The 18,110-nt window shown below is 34.4% G+C and overlaps 1 protein-coding gene across 1 annotated transcript in view; it reads right to left on the bottom strand.

The window, feature by feature from the left end:
* LOC134649582 (lysosomal-trafficking regulator) overlaps positions 1–18,110 on the bottom strand; it is a 73,235-nt gene that overhangs the window by 51,372 nt on the left and 3,753 nt on the right. Inside the window, exons 3-5 of the mRNA XM_063504437.1 lie at positions 17,092–17,177; positions 16,678–16,793; positions 15,619–15,755 (exon numbers count right to left, since the gene is read on the bottom strand). Coding sequence (XP_063360507.1) covers positions 15,619–15,755; positions 16,678–16,793; positions 17,092–17,177 — 339 coding nt within the window. The remainder of the gene's footprint in view (positions 1–15,618; positions 15,756–16,677; positions 16,794–17,091; positions 17,178–18,110) is intronic.

Genomic DNA, 18,110 nt, shown 5'->3' on the forward strand with positions numbered 1-18,110 from the left:
CTCTTGTAGTGAGCTTTCGAAATGGGATTTGGGCTAAGCTATTTTCTGACACTCCATACCATAACAGAACTAGTAAAGCTCTTGAAATAAGTCCATTTGTAACTATGGTAGACATATTCAAATTTAGAATTATTTTTAAGAGTTTAGAATAGATTAAATTATATAGAGTAATTTTGAGTAAACACAATATTAAATTAGACAGGGATTTTAAAATTTATTAAGGGAAGACATACTGTTTCACATAGTAATATTTGTTTTATATCTAAAGAAGTATAAATTTTATAAATAAAGCTAGTGTTTTGTTTTAAATTCACATCTCTCAGCGCTTAGGCCATTTTATTATGGTAGGTTTTCGTCTCTATCACTGAAAGCTTGTGATTAGATTTCTATCAAACTACAAAATGTAGTTAGTTGATAGTATAATTTACTGATTTTGGCAAGTTGGAGTCAATAGATCCATCTGTTCATTTTATTAGAAACTGGAGAATTGTTCAGGAAAACGGACAATTCAAGCACTGGCTGAGTGTAACACAAAGTCAGGTGATGGTCCGCTATACTTGGAACGTGGTATCATTACATGCAATTTGAATTTATATTCCGGATTTTTGAATAATTCATTAAGGCTAAGGCCTATCTATACTTTATTTTTACTTAAGGGTAAATTGAGTCCAAGGACTTGCCATATGACGGAATTGTACTTTAAATGAGTGAATTTCTTATTAGTATCAAAAGATGACCGAATGATAAGGGTCCAAATAGGAATATCCCAAAGGAATTCCACTTTCTTTGCTAGAACGAAAATAGGAATGAAGCAGTCCTCACCCTGATGACAGAGAGTGAAGTTGATGTAAAATAAGATCTCGCAACTCAAAATAACACAAGAGATCATGTGTTCCTTATTTTAGTCTTTATAGTACTTTAAACTGGTACTCACTCAGAAGTGTTAAGACACTTTTCTGAATCTCCTCCTAAGTGTTCTAAGGAACTTAATTACTCAATTATAAGAATAAGAATTGAGCCATCTACTTCATTTGGTCGCACGCTTCAGCTGGAGAAATGCTATAGATGATATATATACCTATAATATGTCTCCAGTAGGTAGGGGACATTAACCCCATTTTATAAAAAACTATTATTCATATCTTATATTTATTTTGTGTACTTCATGTAAAATAATTTCTACAATACTTTACCCTAATTTACATTCATATAAATTAATCATAATCTACTTGTGTCTTACTTGTCATCATGTAATAATTTTTGGTACTTAGTATGGGCTAATCTTATCCTTCTAGTGTAAAAAGAATTTGAGTTATTACACGCAACTTAGGAGTCCTACCATATATTAGACGATCACGATTTTCTTTGGCCAATTGATTTAAATCTAGACTGGGGTAATCTTCATCCTTTAAGTTCGTGGGTTTTGGTCTCGGTTACTGGGGTAGTCGGGTAGTTAAATATTGTTTTAGTTAAGTTATGGGGTAAGGGTAGTATTTTTGTAGTGGTTAAAATTTAGTGTGTTGGGGTGCGGTTACAAAGTGGTGGAGCCGTAGACCAGAGGATGAATTTACACTCTTTGTTTGGTTTAAATTACTTGTTATGTTAGTGTGACGTTTGTCACAAAGTTTTGCCGTGAAATAAGATACATTAGTTAAGGATTTGTTAGCCTTTTACGTCCAAATAGCCATTTATTTCGACACTTATTTCTAGTTGGTACAAGAAGTTTTATCTGATAGTTTTAAGCTGTCACAGATGTAGCAATAGAAGTGCATATTAGAATTCTTATAAGCACATACGGGAAAGTGCACTAACCTGGGTTTATTATGAGGCAAAATTGTAAATCCGGCATGGTAAATTCCATCACAAACTAAGCACATAATATATCTCACTCATCACTAGCTTCACTAGACACAATATTGGAATCATTAACAGATTCATCTTGTATTTAATAAGATATATTTCACATAACCTAAAACACCGGATAGGATTGTATGTAAATTTGAATAAGAATTACTAGTGTAAATGATTTTACTTTCAACTAAATTGATCACTTTAAGTTAACATGCGTTTGCGCACATATTACCACACTTAACACATTAACTTTATAGATAAAATGGTTATAATGAATGCAAGCAAATTGAAAAGCCGCATTGTTTGATAACTACCAAGTCAGTACCGGGGACAGAAGAAACTATTTGAGGTCATTGTGAATGTGAACAATTAGTTGTCATCGTAAAGGAATAGTCACACGGAGTGGTTGTCATTTGGTCAGGTTGTGCGGAAAATTGCTCGTTTAAATACATACTGAAATAGCTTTTATAGACAAAATTATTTCGGAATGATTATTATGTTATAAAAAGGACATTTATTTTACGTATATGGGTATAGGCCTTTGCCTTGGGCGAAATACGGATCTCTTAAATCTTAGTCGATTTCAGTTAATTAGTTATGATTTTTCTGTCAATCACTTGAATTTAAAAACCTGATAGGTAGGATTAATGTCATAAGCATCACTACATGGTATGGAATGGAGTCGCTTCCCGCTGTCTGTCGGTCTGTCTGTCTGTCTGTATGCTTGTATCTTTAAAACTACGCAACGGATTTTGATGCGGTTTTCTTTTTTGTTGATGGATAGAGTGGTACAGGGGGAGGGTTTTTGTGTGGTTTGTTGGCTGGTGCGGAGCCGGGCGGATCGCTAGTATAGATATAAGCTAATTTTATACTATGTTAAGTTTCATTGTCATTAATTTACACGGAATTTATAGGTATTGAGTCAAGTTAGATTTTATTTTATCAAAATCGATGTGTATAAGGCTATTGATGGAAATGTCACTTTGACATTTATAGTAGGCAAGCATTGGCTTTGTTCAATCTTAACCATATCTCTTCTCACCTCGTTATGACATTCATGCTATCACTCTATCATCTTATCAGTGGTGGTAATATAAATTAATAATATATAAATAAATAAACTAGAATAATGAGAATATAAAAGTATGCTTCTAAGGATGCAGTGTTTAGGTGGTTAGTTATGTTCTCACTGGGAAATATTGAAACTCTCTTATCACAAAAGATTCCTGGACAAAAGATTAGTGTACCTATTTATAATTTGTAGGATCTTGTAGTATTAGAACATAAGTACTAGATTTAAGGAATATTTTTATTAGGAATCTTTACATTGTCTATAGAACAAACTTAGGAACAGATAGCTTGGGAATAAAGAGGGAAATCCTTTAGGCATTTATACAGGAATGCAATGTAAGTATGTATAGGCGTTAGGCATTGAACTTTATTTCAGCAGATTAAGACTTAAATCTTGGAGGAATCAGTAGCTTAAAATGATGAAAGGTACATAAGCTTAGAGCATTGATTAATTGGATAGGTAAATCATCATCATCATCATAACAGCCTTTATCGCCCACAGCTGAATATAGGCCATACTTCTAGTATGCCACTTGTTCCGGTCCTGAACTAAGCTCATAGAGAAAAAATCTAACATCTAAGCATAGTATGTATTAAGTAGGTAGTTCTAACTGTAAGTATTATGTATGTTATCATCATCAAAAGCCTTGGAATTAGAAATTCGAACAGTTAGGTAATTCAATATCTCTATTTTAGCCAAAAGCTAGTGGTATCAAAAAGTTGTTAACTATAGACATGAAGCGGTGTTAGTATAGTATTTAAAGGTAACTTGTAGGTATATTGAAGGCTTTTATTCAATTATCTAGCAGTACATTTCATCAAAATCATGAGTATAATAAAAAAAAAAGAAGCAAGCAATTGTATGATGTAGAAAATGAAACTCTTCAGACTAAATGCTTTATTAGTGACTTAACGGAATCTAGAAACATTACTAGTACCACAGGGCGGACACGTCATACATCAAAAATGATTTGCATTTATATGTGAGCGCGGCACGTCTGTACACGCGTCATTGTGTATCTGACGGACTTCTGGCATGCTCGCAGTAGAGCGACTTATGCACACATTCATGTCGAGGCCAGTTGTGGGGAGGAAAACCGAGTCGGTGCAGGGTGGAATGTGTCCATTCAGTACAATAATACTATTACTTATTCTGTGCTAGTACAGTGCATAACCACAGTAGAAAGAAACAGAAGTAGGTTTAGTACATAAGCTTAGATTGTAAGTAACTAGGTATAAATTGGCTTCTCTCGACTCTCCATATAGACTGCATCATCATTCTATCCATTCTATCTATCTATTAAGCCTTTTATTCTGAATTGGAGTGTGTATCGAAGCTCAGTGTGCCGCTTAGCAAGGGCCTCCTCTAGCTCTTTCCATTGGGGTCTGTCGTGGGCCACTCTTCACCATTTCGGGCCCGCTGTGAGATTGAGTGCATCCTCCCATCTTGTTCGAAGTTTTTCTGATTCCGTGTGCAACCACTTGGGTACCAATCCATTACATCATCATTATCTGAAATAAATTTTTTTTTTAATCAGGTTAGAAATTAAGTTAAGTTAAGCAATAATTTTATTTTACGCATATAGTGATTTATCATTTATTACACATATCTAACCACTGACAGGTTATAGTCATCAAGACAGTTTTAGCAGTCCTGAAGCATGACTACATAGTGTTGTTTTGTCAGAGGTTTCGTGGATATCTCTTGTCACATTATTAGATCAACTCAATGGTACATTAATGTTGCACTGTCACCCAGCAAACTTATGTATGCGAAAATTTCAACTACATCAAAGTCGAAAAGTAGGCCAGATAGGACATTTATAGTTTACCACATTTCGTTCTTAGCTATCAGTCTGTCAGCTTTCCCATGAGTTGGAGTACAGTAATTGGAAAGCATATACAGTAAGTTTGTAAATAAGTAGTTAGACATTATTAACACTCAATAGCATTAAGTGAACATTTGAAGTGGGTCTTCGGTAAACTTGTCAATACAGGAGCTCAGGGTTTACTGATGCAATCACTATTACTGATTTTAGACAAGAGAAAACCATTTACCATTCTTTAGTTGGGACAGTAAAGTTGGAACCAATTGTATCATTCTGGGTATGATTCAAATTTCATTCAGCTTCATATGTAAATATGTAGATAAGTGTGGCGAAGGGATAGCAGTCTGCTGATAGAGGGGGCAAATCAGCCAGCATAGCATACTCTGAAAAGAGGAAATACATAATATAAATGTAGGATTATATAAAGATAAGACTTAGATATAAGGAAAAGTTGATTGGCAGATATTTCATAACTATAATGTACTTGACAATTTTCAAATATTAGTAAGTCAAAAAAAAAAAAAAATGGTTGATATACTCAAAAACATAATTTTCAAAATTGTTTTACCGGAGTCACTACAAACCAAAATAAGTTTAAAATGGTTAAGTTGGTTGGGATTCAATATATGTATGTAATATTCTTAATGGGGGATAAACATTTACATAGGTTTATTAGTTCATTATTGTTAGAAATAATTAGTATACCTATAACTTACCAATTTGTAATAGAGGCTGCATAGAGTTTCACATTATCAACAAAACATTTAATAACACATTATTCATCCGTTTATTCCATTGTCTTCACGGGGTTAGTGACGAGTATTGCACTCAGGGTTGCAGAAGCTGGACACTGGTCTTAACTTGTAAGCTTTGGGGGGCATTGAACATGCCACATCTGGAAACATGTAAGTAGGAATATAAGTAATAGGTACATCTAAACGGGTTGACGCCGTTGATGGAGCTAAGACCTAGGATTTAGAGTAGTTTGTTAGTTTATCATTGGTTAGGGCAGGCGTGTCTCGCTCCGCGGTTTCGTCGCTTTGCTGCGGGTGGCTGGAGGAGCATCCGTTCGGCCTCGGTTTGGGGGGGGGACATGGGCCGCGCTGTTACCCCCTGGCGGCCGTGTCTGTGCTGGTCGTGTCGGACGTGTTTTGTTGAGGGGAGGGTTTTCTGTGCTTGGTGCTATTATTTATTCTGTGGTTAGGGTTAGAATAGTGACAATCTAGGGAATTTGTACCCATATTTAGTAAGTTAACCAAGCTGTATTTTAAATTACAGACTTGTAGGTACTGAGCACGATATTGCATAATTTAGGTTAGAACTTACAGTAAAAAGCAGACGCATCTTCATTAGGATGTCGTAGAAGTTCTAACACAGTTCTATTGTTTTGTAAACACATCTTAATCTTGCAATAAACGCCGCCTGATTCCGCCACGACGGGAAAATATAACCTAAAACCGAATGAACCATTATTACTTTGTTCAACACATTTTACGTAATTACTATTACACTAGAATCAACAATTAGTAGTACTAAGTTAAATAATACTCACTTCTTATACTTTTGCCTTAATTCGGGTCATTTTGTTTTGATTATTTATTTAAAATATCGTTAAGAAAAACACAATTTCTGAAATTTTGCGTATGTGTGTGACTTGACAGATCGTGTTTACGTTTGCGTTTTCTTGTAGTAGTGCAAGGGCTTAACAAGTCGTGTGAGATTTTATATTATTGTTGCTCAAGTAGTGTGTTCGTGTCCGTTTCCATTTTTGTGTAAAATTTTAAGTTGTGTTTGTAACTTCGAATTTTACTGAAATATAGATAAGATTTTTCACATTGTTAAGGTCTGTAGAGGCTTGAAAGCGACCATAGACAAACGTTATCTTGAATGTAACCTTGAGTCAACCAGTGACGAGACGGGATGGTCTATACTCTATGTATGCGTGTGCGTCGGCGTCCAATGACGTTGTCTGTCAAGTTGTCAGTGTTGCTACAGTGCAAAAAAATAACGAATTTTCGGTCCGAATTGTACTACGGAAAATATGCGAACGACATTTATAGTTGTTCGAACCTATTTGTCGGTGAGTGGGAGCGAAGGGGCTGTACGCGTCCTTTTCTTTTGGGTGCTGGGGCTGGTGTGGGAGGGGGATGGTGTGGTTCTCTCTGCCTGTGTTTGGAGTGGGACGGTCCTTTGACAAGCTATATTTTATTATGAATAAAAATATTGTTATTGTTAAATTTCAAAAGATGTTTTTCTAAATGAACATAGTAAGTTGTGTTGTGTATGATAAAGAATGAGTAAAATAATTGTTCGGATATTCAAATATATGTATTGCGGATTATTATTTAATAACCATAGTAATGAAATAAAAGAATGTCTCAGACCATTCATTTATGGTATGTTTAAGTTAATTAATTTCAGAACGCATCCTTATTGACAGTTCATTCCACATACTAGTGTAGTGTGTGTGTAGGTTGTGCTAAAAACATCAATGAACCGAAATTTAGTAGAATTAAGTGCAGCGAAAATAGGCTTTATTTATATTGACATAGAGATGATCTTAGTAATTGAGCAGAAGGAAGTTAGGTGAAATTGCGCCATAGCGAGAAACATGTTTTAGTTTTGACGTTTCCAACTTGATGGTAACAGTTTGTTATCAAACAAAAAGTTTCATTGAAATTATAGAACCTTACATCGGCAAATAATTACAGACTTAACAAGTGAATGACCTAATGTGAATTGTGTAAAGTGAGGATCATTGTCTGATTTTCCAAAAATGAAGACAATAGGATATAGGTAAGGTTATTTAATACATTTTAATTGCATTCGATTGTGGTTCGATTTCACTGTAAAAACTTGGATTTATGTGGGCCTTCATGTGGTCTAGTTGTGGGTCGCTACCTGATTGACAAAACAGTTTAAATCTACGGGTATTATGTTAATAACGTGATAAAGAAAAGTTGACAAGTAATGTTGTGATATTTTCTGATGATGCAGATAGGAGAAGTACACTTTCAGGAATGAGAAAATAAAGGGAGGGGGGGCATGTATATATTATACATATACATTTAATTATATTATATATTTTATTCACTGAACTATTGAATTTCACTATACAAATTAGAAAATACTTGGTTATATACAAATTCTATTACAGCCAAATATTTTACAATTATTTGTGTTGTGAGGTTTACATATTATTTTAAAAGCAGTTTTAAGCGTAGCACGTTACTTGCGGCACTTGGCGTAAAGATTGTTTATATAAAAATGCGTAGTTATAAGGGTGTTTTGCGTTAATTGTGATATTTTGTCTTTTGCATTAAGGGCATGTAAGTTAAACAATTACACTTAGTGAAAATAATGATTAAGTTTTATGATTGTCATATTCAGAATAGACTAGCAGCTATGACTGAAACAGTATATGTGAGCGGTTGAGGAAGAATGAAAAGTGTATGGAAAAGATGACATAAGGAGTATGGAGTATTAGACAGATGAATGTAAACCAAGGCGTATGAGCGAAATAGTGTTTAGTTACAAAAGGGTTTCATCATAGTTGCATTTCTAGGAATAGTGACAGTGGTTATTGAGATTTTGACATTGGGGAAAAGGGAATACATAAATTTGTTATCAAAAGAATCTAAGAGCTAGGTTTAATTATCATACCTTTTATAGGTACATTCTTTTGATAACAATTCACTCTACAAGAAGCTATCAACCGAACTAAACACTCATCCTGTGTTCTTATGGGAAAAATCAGGAAAATCATCTAATATATAAAGATATTATGTACTATTTTTCTTGATCCAAAATTTTGGATTATGAAAATATAAAATTTTGTTTTCAAAAAGGAATCATTTCAAAGATAATTAACTATCTGATTGATCTCATTTGTACAAAGGACAAATGCCAAGAAAGAAGGAGTATTATTGTTTGGTGCTGGATTGTGGACTGGTTTCCTAGACTATGGGGAGAACAGTTATTGCTGGTTACTTGGAATAGAAAGGCTTTTTCATTTTAATAAAGAGATTTTTGTAGGTTCATTATACCTGAACAATGTAGGTAGCGAGATCGCCTGCCGAACAATGTGGCTATAGATTTCAAATGAAGATGCAAGAATTTTACCATTAGGGTACATTTGACTCACAACCAAATGCTTTTGTTGGAATGAAAATTTATGGCTGGCAATGATTTGACTCATGGAATTGGAAAACCATTAGGTTTATAGTTCGCACTGGATAATAAGGATTCTTTTAAGTATTGGTCATATTTACTCACTACATCTACATGAAGGGAATTAAAAATTTCAATAACTGAATAATTATATGGAGTTTTCATTTCGACACTGATACAATAGTTGTTAGCTCTTGTGCCAGGGTCGGAATGAAGGGGGCAATCTGTAACGGTTCACGGGCTCCCGTACAAGAATAAACTATAATATATATATATATATATAATAAATACAATTAAACATATGTTAATATTGAATATATACATTCACAATTAAATAAGTCAAGATAATTTTAAAACATAAAACATTGCTATAAAATTAACATAATCAAAAAGCTTGAATGGAATGTGACCTTGAAGACCAGGTGCGCTCCGAGGTAATTAGGTCAAGGTCGTTGCTATGGGAGTTGGGGATACCAGGGGTCGGAAACCCGAAAAGTCGGGAGATTTATGCCGAACGACACAAGAATGAGGAATTTGAAATGGTAAAGTATCGTAAGGGTTTTTATATATTTTGTCATTTTAATTACATTGAAATTAAAACAAAATAAAATAATGTAAAAGGAAATAATAGACAAGTACTATTCTTGTTGGGTAATATTTATTTAGTGGAAAGTGGGCGTGGATGAATGTTCCAGGCTCAAGAGTATTTTCTGAATAAACAGTAGAATATTAGGAAATATATAAAGGCTGTAGTATAAATTAGTTAATTATATTAATAAACATTCTTTATTTATAAGAAAAAGTTCATAATACAAAATTAAAGATAGCTAAATGAGTAATTAAAGGAGGACAGATTTATCATTAGAAATCGAAGAGATCAATTTAAAGAAAAAAACTCACTAAGCAACTTTAATTAGTGTAAAGTATACTTTGAATAATTAATAATGTGGGGTTTATTCGGGAAATTCGGGATATCGGGAAATTCCGAAAATCATTGTAAAATCACTCATATTCCGTTGTAGTAAGAGTCAGCTTTCGGAATTAACCGCCACTATACATCATTCGGGAGTGCCCGAGTACACCTTACAATATTATTTAAATATGCTCTTGTAAAATAGTATGGATAATATTTTCTAATAAATGCCTTTCATCATCATCGAAACGAGTGGAACGGAAATTTTATTGGATAATTCAAATTGTAGCTGGTAACACCGTACATCAGTGGTCAATAACCTACGGCACACATCAACTATAAAAACTACTATGGAACACTTGATTAATAAAAAGGTTGCCGACCGCTGCGATGCGCGAATGAAGAGCTTACTGCGCATGACCAACAGTGATTGCAGAGATTGGACTATGAACACGATATGCACTATGTGGACTGTTTGGAAGTAAAAGAAAATGAACCATAAATTTAAGGGGATAGGGTTGAATTTCGAAAAACCTCAATCAGAAAAGAAAATTTACTATAAATAGTAGTGGTTTTTATTTAGGGGTCATTCAATTTCGGAAATTCAAACGTGTAAGGCGAAGCTCTGTCCGTCCGTACATTGAGCCTAGCCTATGGATTGTGTGGTAAATTAAACATAGCTCTGCCATCGCGCTGAGAGGCATTGAGCTTCGGCCAGGAGTTGGAGCCAGCAGGGAGCGTCTACAGGGTGCAGCAGGGAGCGTCTACAGGGTGCAGCAGGGAGCAGCAGGGTGCATTGAAGTACATTTAGAGAAGTTCGGCGGGGTGGTGAGCTAATTTATCTTATTATATTTTTCTTAACAAATAACAGATTGATTAACTAAATTTTATTCTCGTTTAGAAAGACTATTTGACCTTTAAATGTACATTTTTCATAATAAATAAATAAATAATTAATTAAATAAATATTATAGGACTTTCTTGCTCAAATTGACTAAGTCTCACAGTAAGTAATAATAATTTAAGTCATAAATTATAGATTAATATCCTAACAAGTAACTTAATTTTGATTGAAAATATCAATGATTATGTTCCATTAATTCCTTGATTTAAATGTAATTTGTGTACTAATCTTTTTATTAGCATTGCTCAACTTGAGGGTGGATATGTATAACGATGCCAACGAAGCTCTCGAGTTAATCAGTGATTTCAGGAGTGATAAGTGTTTTGATTCGAAGTGATAATCAGGCAGATGGCCATTTTAAAGCTAGGGCAGTAATAGTATACTAACGTAAGTCAGATTGACATAGACTTTGTTGTTGAACGAGAAGAAGGGGTCCTGAATCGGTGAGTGAATTTTCATTAAAGTGTGATAGAGTCAGTTGCATCAATCTGTTTATATTATTAAAGAGTTCAAAAAGTTATTTATGGATAGTCTAATAGTAAAGCGTCAGGCATGCCGGTTAATGATGTTCAGTTTATCAAAAAATGGTTGGAGCAACTGGTTTTAATGTGTGTTTTTCAGGAATCGTTTATATGTACGTTTACAGGCGTACGGAACCTTGGAATTATGTGATTATATGTGTGTGTTTTTTTTTTAGGAATTGAATATTTACATGTACGTTTACAGGCGTACGGAACTTTGAAATTATGTGATTATATGTGTTTTTTTTAGGAAATGTTTATTTACATGTACGTTTACAGGCGTACGGACCTTTGAAATTATGTGATTTTATGTGTGTTTTATTTAGGAAATGTTTATTTTACATGTATGTTACAGAGCGTACGGAACTTTGAAATTATGCGATTTTATGTGTGTCTTTTTTTTTAGGAAATGTTTATTTACATGTATGTTACAGAGTGTACGGAGCTTTGCGAATTAAGTGATTTATGTGTGATTTTTCAGGATATGTTTGTTTTGTGTAATTTTACAAAGTAAACGTAAAAATAGATTTCTTTGTGTATATTTTTCAGAGCGTTTAGTATTTTAGGAATAAGCTTTTACTTCATAAAAGAGTCATATTGATTTACAATTTACCCTAACCATTAATTCTTCATACCTATAGAGCTATTTGCTCAATTTGTATCTACATTCTTAAACATTAAATAACCATTCTAAAAAATGTTTACTAATGATGTAATTATTTATTCTCTATAGATATTATATATTTAAATTATGTATGCTTATTTCCTCTTGTAGTGAGCTTTCGAAATGGGATTTGGGCTAAGCTATTTTCTGACACTCCATACCATAACAGAACTAGTAAAGCTCTTGAAATAAGTCCATTTGTAACTATGGTAGACATATTCAAATTTAGAATTATTTTTAAGAGTTTAGAATAGATTAAATTATATAGAGTAATTTTGAGTAAACACAATATTAAATTAGACAGGGATTTTAAAATTTATTAAGGGAAGACATACTGTTTCACATAGTAATATTTGTTTTATATCTAAAGAAGTATAAATTTTATAAATAAAGCTAGTGTTTTGTTTTAAATTCACATCTCTCAGCGCTTAGGCCATTTTATTATGGTAGGTTTTCGTCTCTATCACTGAAAGCTTGTGATTAGATTTCTATCAAACTACAAAATGTAGTTAGTTGATAGTATAATTTACTGATTTTGGCAAGTTGGAGTCAATAGATCCATCTGTTCATTTTATTAGAAACTGGAGAATTGTTCAGGAAAACGGACAATTCAAGCACTGGCTGAGTGTAACACAAAGTCAGGTGATGGTCCGCTATACTTGGAACGTGGTATCATTACATGCAATTTGAATTTATATTCCGGATTTTTGAATAATTCATTAAGGCTAAGGCCTATCTATACTTTATTTTTACTTAAGGGTAAATTGAGTCCAAGGACTTGCCATATGACGGAATTGTACTTTAAATGAGTGAATTTCTTATTAGTATCAAAAGATGACCGAATGATAAGGGTCCAAATAGGAATATCCCAAAGGAATTCCACTTTCTTTGCTAGAACGAAAATAGGAATGAAGCAGTCCTCACCCTGATGACAGAGAGTGAAGTTGATGTAAAATAAGATCTCGCAACTCAAAATAACACAAGAGATCATGTGTTCCTTATTTTAGTCTTTATAGTACTTTAAACTGGTACTCACTCAGAAGTGTTAAGACACTTTTCTGAATCTCCTCCTAAGTGTTCTAAGGAACTTAATTACTCAATTATAAGAATAAGAATTGAGCCATCTACTTCATTTGGTCGCACGCTTCAGCTGGAGAAATGCTATAGATGATATATATACCTATAATATGTCTCCAGTAGGTAGGGGACATTAACCCCATTTTATAAAAAACTATTATTCATATCTTATATTTATTTTGTGTACTTCATGTAAAATAATTTCTACAATACTTTACCCTAATTTACATTCATATAAATTAATCATAATCTACTTGTGTCTTACTTGTCATCATGTAATAATTTTTGGTACTTAGTATGGGCTAATCTTATCCTTCTAGTGTAAAAAGAATTTGAGTTATTACACGCAACTTAGGAGTCCTACCATATATTAGACGATCACGATTTTCTTTGGCCAATTGATTTAAATCTAGACTGGGGTAATCTTCATCCTTTAAGTTCGTGGGTTTTGGTCTCGGTTACTGGGGTAGTCGGGTAGTTAAATATTGTTTTAGTTAAGTTATGGGGTAAGGGTAGTATTTTTGTAGTGGTTAAAATTTAGTGTGTTGGGGTGCGGTTACAACATGAAGCTCCCATTGTGACGTAATATAGTTGGGGCATTATCTATGAAAAGGGACCTTATTGTCGATGGCGCTTACGCCGCACAGCGTCGCGCGGCATTGTATTCAAACTCAAACTCAAAATATACTTTATTCATGTAGGCCTAGCAACAAGCACTTATGAATCGTTAACATAAATATTATCTTAAGCTAATTATCAGAGCAATTTATTGATGTCATTATTCCATAATAATATTGGATTATTATACAAATCAAATTTAACACAAATTTAAGAATTTCACAAAAGGATCGTCAAACATGAAAAAAATTGTATAAAAAAATACTAGTCTAGAATGTTTCTAGAATAAAATCTAAATGTCAAATAAATAAATAAAAAAGCAATTTATATCGGAGCATCGTTAATAATGGCGTAACCACCATCGACAATAAGGTCCCTTTTCATAAATAACGTCACAGTTAAAGTGCGTTGAACCAGTCTATAAGTTTCGATTAATGCATTTCATGCACCGGAAAGAGCTCGTAGTTGCTATGGCCGACGGTGAAGTGAAGGGGCATACATTTACAAATTTTATTTTCTGGAGGGATATAGTCAGATATACTATTTCAATAAAATACTATATTTCTATTTTTACTAAAACGACTACCCCAACATCAGGCATCTATGAAAAAATATAGTAAAATAAATTCTCATATCCTACAAATATCCAGCCGACCCAGTAGCTATGCTTATCTAATGATAATAACGTGTTTATTATGTTATACATAATATACATTGTATTGAGAAGTGCGCTATGCATCGAGATATGAACTATTTACGTTATGATAAGATTAGAACGATTACATAATGTAATAGTACGTTTTACACAGCGATCTATTTAGATTGCAATTATTAATTATAAATACTTAATCATTATCCTGTGACTACTAAATATAACCAACTAAAATTTCTAATATCGGCCGAACATGTGTCTGAATCGCATATGAACGGTTCGATTAAGATTTAACATTACTAGGTTAGCTCAAATGTATGTATTTGTAAAAAAACGCAGAAAAAAGCCTTTTTTAGGAAGTGTTTAAATTTACAAATGTTTAAGACATCACATCTTTCAATAACCGATGACAAAAGCACGTTCCTTGGCTGGGCCCTCTTATTATTTTGATTATTTATAATCAGCCATCGGATTACATAAAGGGACCGAAAAATGACAGGTTGGGAGTTCCTATATCGATAACTCAACTATCGATATTTTTCATATCCAAGTGATCGCGCTAATAAGTTATGTTTCCTATTCATTAAGCTGTTCACAATCATTGTTTCGTCATAAGTGTTAAGTAGGTAGGTATTCATTACATCGTATAATTCGGTTGTTTGGGTACGGTAGCGAAAGCATGCTTCTACGCCGGTAGTAGGTTGAGCGCAATAAATAATTCTTGTTACAGGAAACCAAACGATTCATAGCTATGCCGGTAAGTACCCACTGATTTCCTCTTTATAATTATAACTAATTAATGATGTATGATTAATTTCAATCTAATAATAGATTAATTTACTTAAGAGATACGTAAAGCCAGGAAATTATAAAGAAATAAAACTTGTGACTAACACAGATCGCGCGGGTTTCCACCTTTTATCTCAAGTAAGGCCACCCCAAAAAATAGCGTCGTTGCGCAGTTGCATCAACGTTGCGTCGAGCAGGAGCCATAGAGTTGACAGAGGCTGTTACAACTTAAGGATTTTATTGCTACTTGGAGAAAAGTGCAATTTAGAAAATGTATAAGATAAAACCTAAGTATAAGTCAGTAGTAATAATAAGCAAAATTGTGAACCACCAATTTTTTGCTACACGCTTTCCAGGGTCCGTGTATATTACATCTTTACTATGGTATGCAAATAAAAATCTCTATCTATCTAGATATTACGCCGACGCCCGAGAGACGCTAGCAAAAAAGTTGCCACAGCCTCCCACCAGTCCCACCGTCGGGCCGTTTCGTGAACGTTAGTCAGACGGCAAAATATATCTATCCGACTACATTCGCTGTAGCCTTATAGAATCGTACCTCGACTCCTAATGCTCTGAGCAGCGCCAGACAGCGCCATGCCACGCCTCCCAATAAGTACTTGCGCAGCACTTCTCCGGTCGATTGTGAGTTGGCCTTTGTGAACAGGCTTGTAGGACGATCTTCTTTTTCTTCAACTATTTAAAAAAAAAACGATTAGAATCTTTGAAACACAACAAATAATAATTACCAAGGAGTTACAAGATTTTGACGTAAATACCGTATAAAAAGCTCAGTTTTTAAAATTAGGTACTGAAAGTCAAAGTAATATGCCATTCGTATCGCAACAGTACAGTTTTTTTTGTCGAGTAGCTGCCTAATCAAGTCTGACCTAAACAACGACAAGTGGCGGTTGGTCCTTTGTAAACATGACCTATACTAACGGTAACACAATACGGCGTTATTCATAAACGTCTGCTAAGTTAATCAGCTGATGATCGTCGTTTGTCCCTCTCTATGGCATAACGACAGATAGGGACAAACGACGATCATCAACTGATTCATAAACGGCTGCTAACTTTAGCAGCCGTTTATGAATAACGCCATTATTTGTTTAACAGAAAAAAAAAGAAATGCCATTAAAATCATTTATTTTGAGAAGTTCCATTTTCCACTTCATGAAATGACACTTTTTTTAATTCTAAGTGCTTGGTATAAGATATGAGGAGTTCCCTCTCCTCCATTACTCATGGATTCCATGGTCAGAACCGGATTTTGACAAAAATTTAACTAAGTTGGGAAATGGGAAATAGATACTCATTCTGGAAGGCAGGATTGAAAAGACGAGAAGCAGAGGAAAGCCTATAATAACATAATTAGTTATGTCTGGCTTAGGCCAGATGGAAAATAATGCGCCGTATGAGGAAACCAAAAGACTGGCCAGGAAAGGAACGATTGGCCATTACTTCACAGACAATACATGATGATGATGGAACCAATCCGGATTATTCCGGATGTACATACTTTTCTTTTTAAATAGTTCTGAGGTACAGGTTCTGAGGTAAGTGAGTATCTTAGTTCTAAGAACATCTGTAAACATATACATGATTTATGATGTACCTGGTGCTGTAACATCATTTTCTTTGGGTGAACTGTGCGCGCTCAACGAAGACGTCACGCGGTGGATCCCGCAAAGCAACTCACAACCCACTAGTGTCACCACTCCGCTCACGGGACTACAGACAAACAGAAAAATATACATAGTTAATTGAGATACAAGGTTGGGGAGTAAGCAATTTCCGACGATATCAGCCCGTATGTTATAAATAGGTACAATAAGGGTTTTCCGGGGACCACTTTTCATTTGTGTTATCCGGAGTTTTACCTAATTAACCACACTCACGCCTGAAACCCACATGCGCGGAAAGTGGTACTTTCGCCTCTTTGCTGGTTTATATTGAAGCATTTTAGAGCACATTTATTATAGAACAAATGACAAACGTGTTAATTATTCAAAGCTTAATAATTACTCACCAAAAATTGATGAGTTCCTTTGGATTAGCGCCGCCATTCAGTCTGAGAAGGAACTCGGCTAAGAACAGGTCCAACCACGTTGATTTCTGCAACAACAACACATCTGTTTAAATGCACTTTGGAGTAAGTACTTCTTCAAGACTTCCTTGAAAACCGTAAGACTGACGAGAAGATTTGGCAACGGTTATCTTGGAGATACCATGACTTATAATCGAATATGAACTTTCTACGGCACAACCATTTAATTTACGAGTAGGTACAAGTCTCTGCTACTAAAAAAAACAATGTCTTTTTTTTCAGAATTTAAAAAAAAGTTGAGTTTTCTAATTTTAGATTTTTCTTTTTTATAACGACGAGTAATACCTACTAGGTATACAATTGAACATAAAATGATGCCGCAGATTTTTTTTTACTAATTTAATTGATGTTTTTGGGTTCGCCCACACGTTCCGTTTCTAATTATAGGTACGAATAAAACATAGAAAAATCAGCAGTGTTAACTTTTGTTAATTTACATTCTGACTCGTCGTCCCACAAAGAAAAAAAATCAGAAATTAATTTCTAAAATGAACTACTGTCATAGGGACCATCATCCACCGGGAGAAATAAATAAAATAGATGTTTGTTGCTTTCATAAAAACTATAGGACGCATAGCACGAAGGATTTCGTTTATTGACCCGCACGTTCCTATCTCTATCGCACGCGCATAGTTATATAGGTATTGCTATCCCGCCAACGATAAAATGATGCCGGCGGTCAATGCCCCTATGCGAGCGAGAGAGCAATATAATTATGCGCGTGAGATAGAGATAGAAACCGACGGTTAGCGTCCTTAGTTTAGAGTACGTCCTGTCCCAATGCTTGGGATGGCCAAGCAGAGCCCAGGGTCCCTGAGCCGTGGAAAAATGCCGGGACAACGCAACAAACGTGTCTACCGCGATCGCGATATAATTTCATTCCGTTTCCAAAGGGCAAAAACGGGACTCTATTACTAAGACTCCACCGTCCGTCGGTCTGT

Source organism: Cydia amplana, chromosome 1 (assembly GCF_948474715.1).
Source record: "Cydia amplana chromosome 1, ilCydAmpl1.1, whole genome shotgun sequence".
Classification (NCBI taxonomy): Eukaryota; Metazoa; Arthropoda; class Insecta; order Lepidoptera; family Tortricidae; genus Cydia; species Cydia amplana.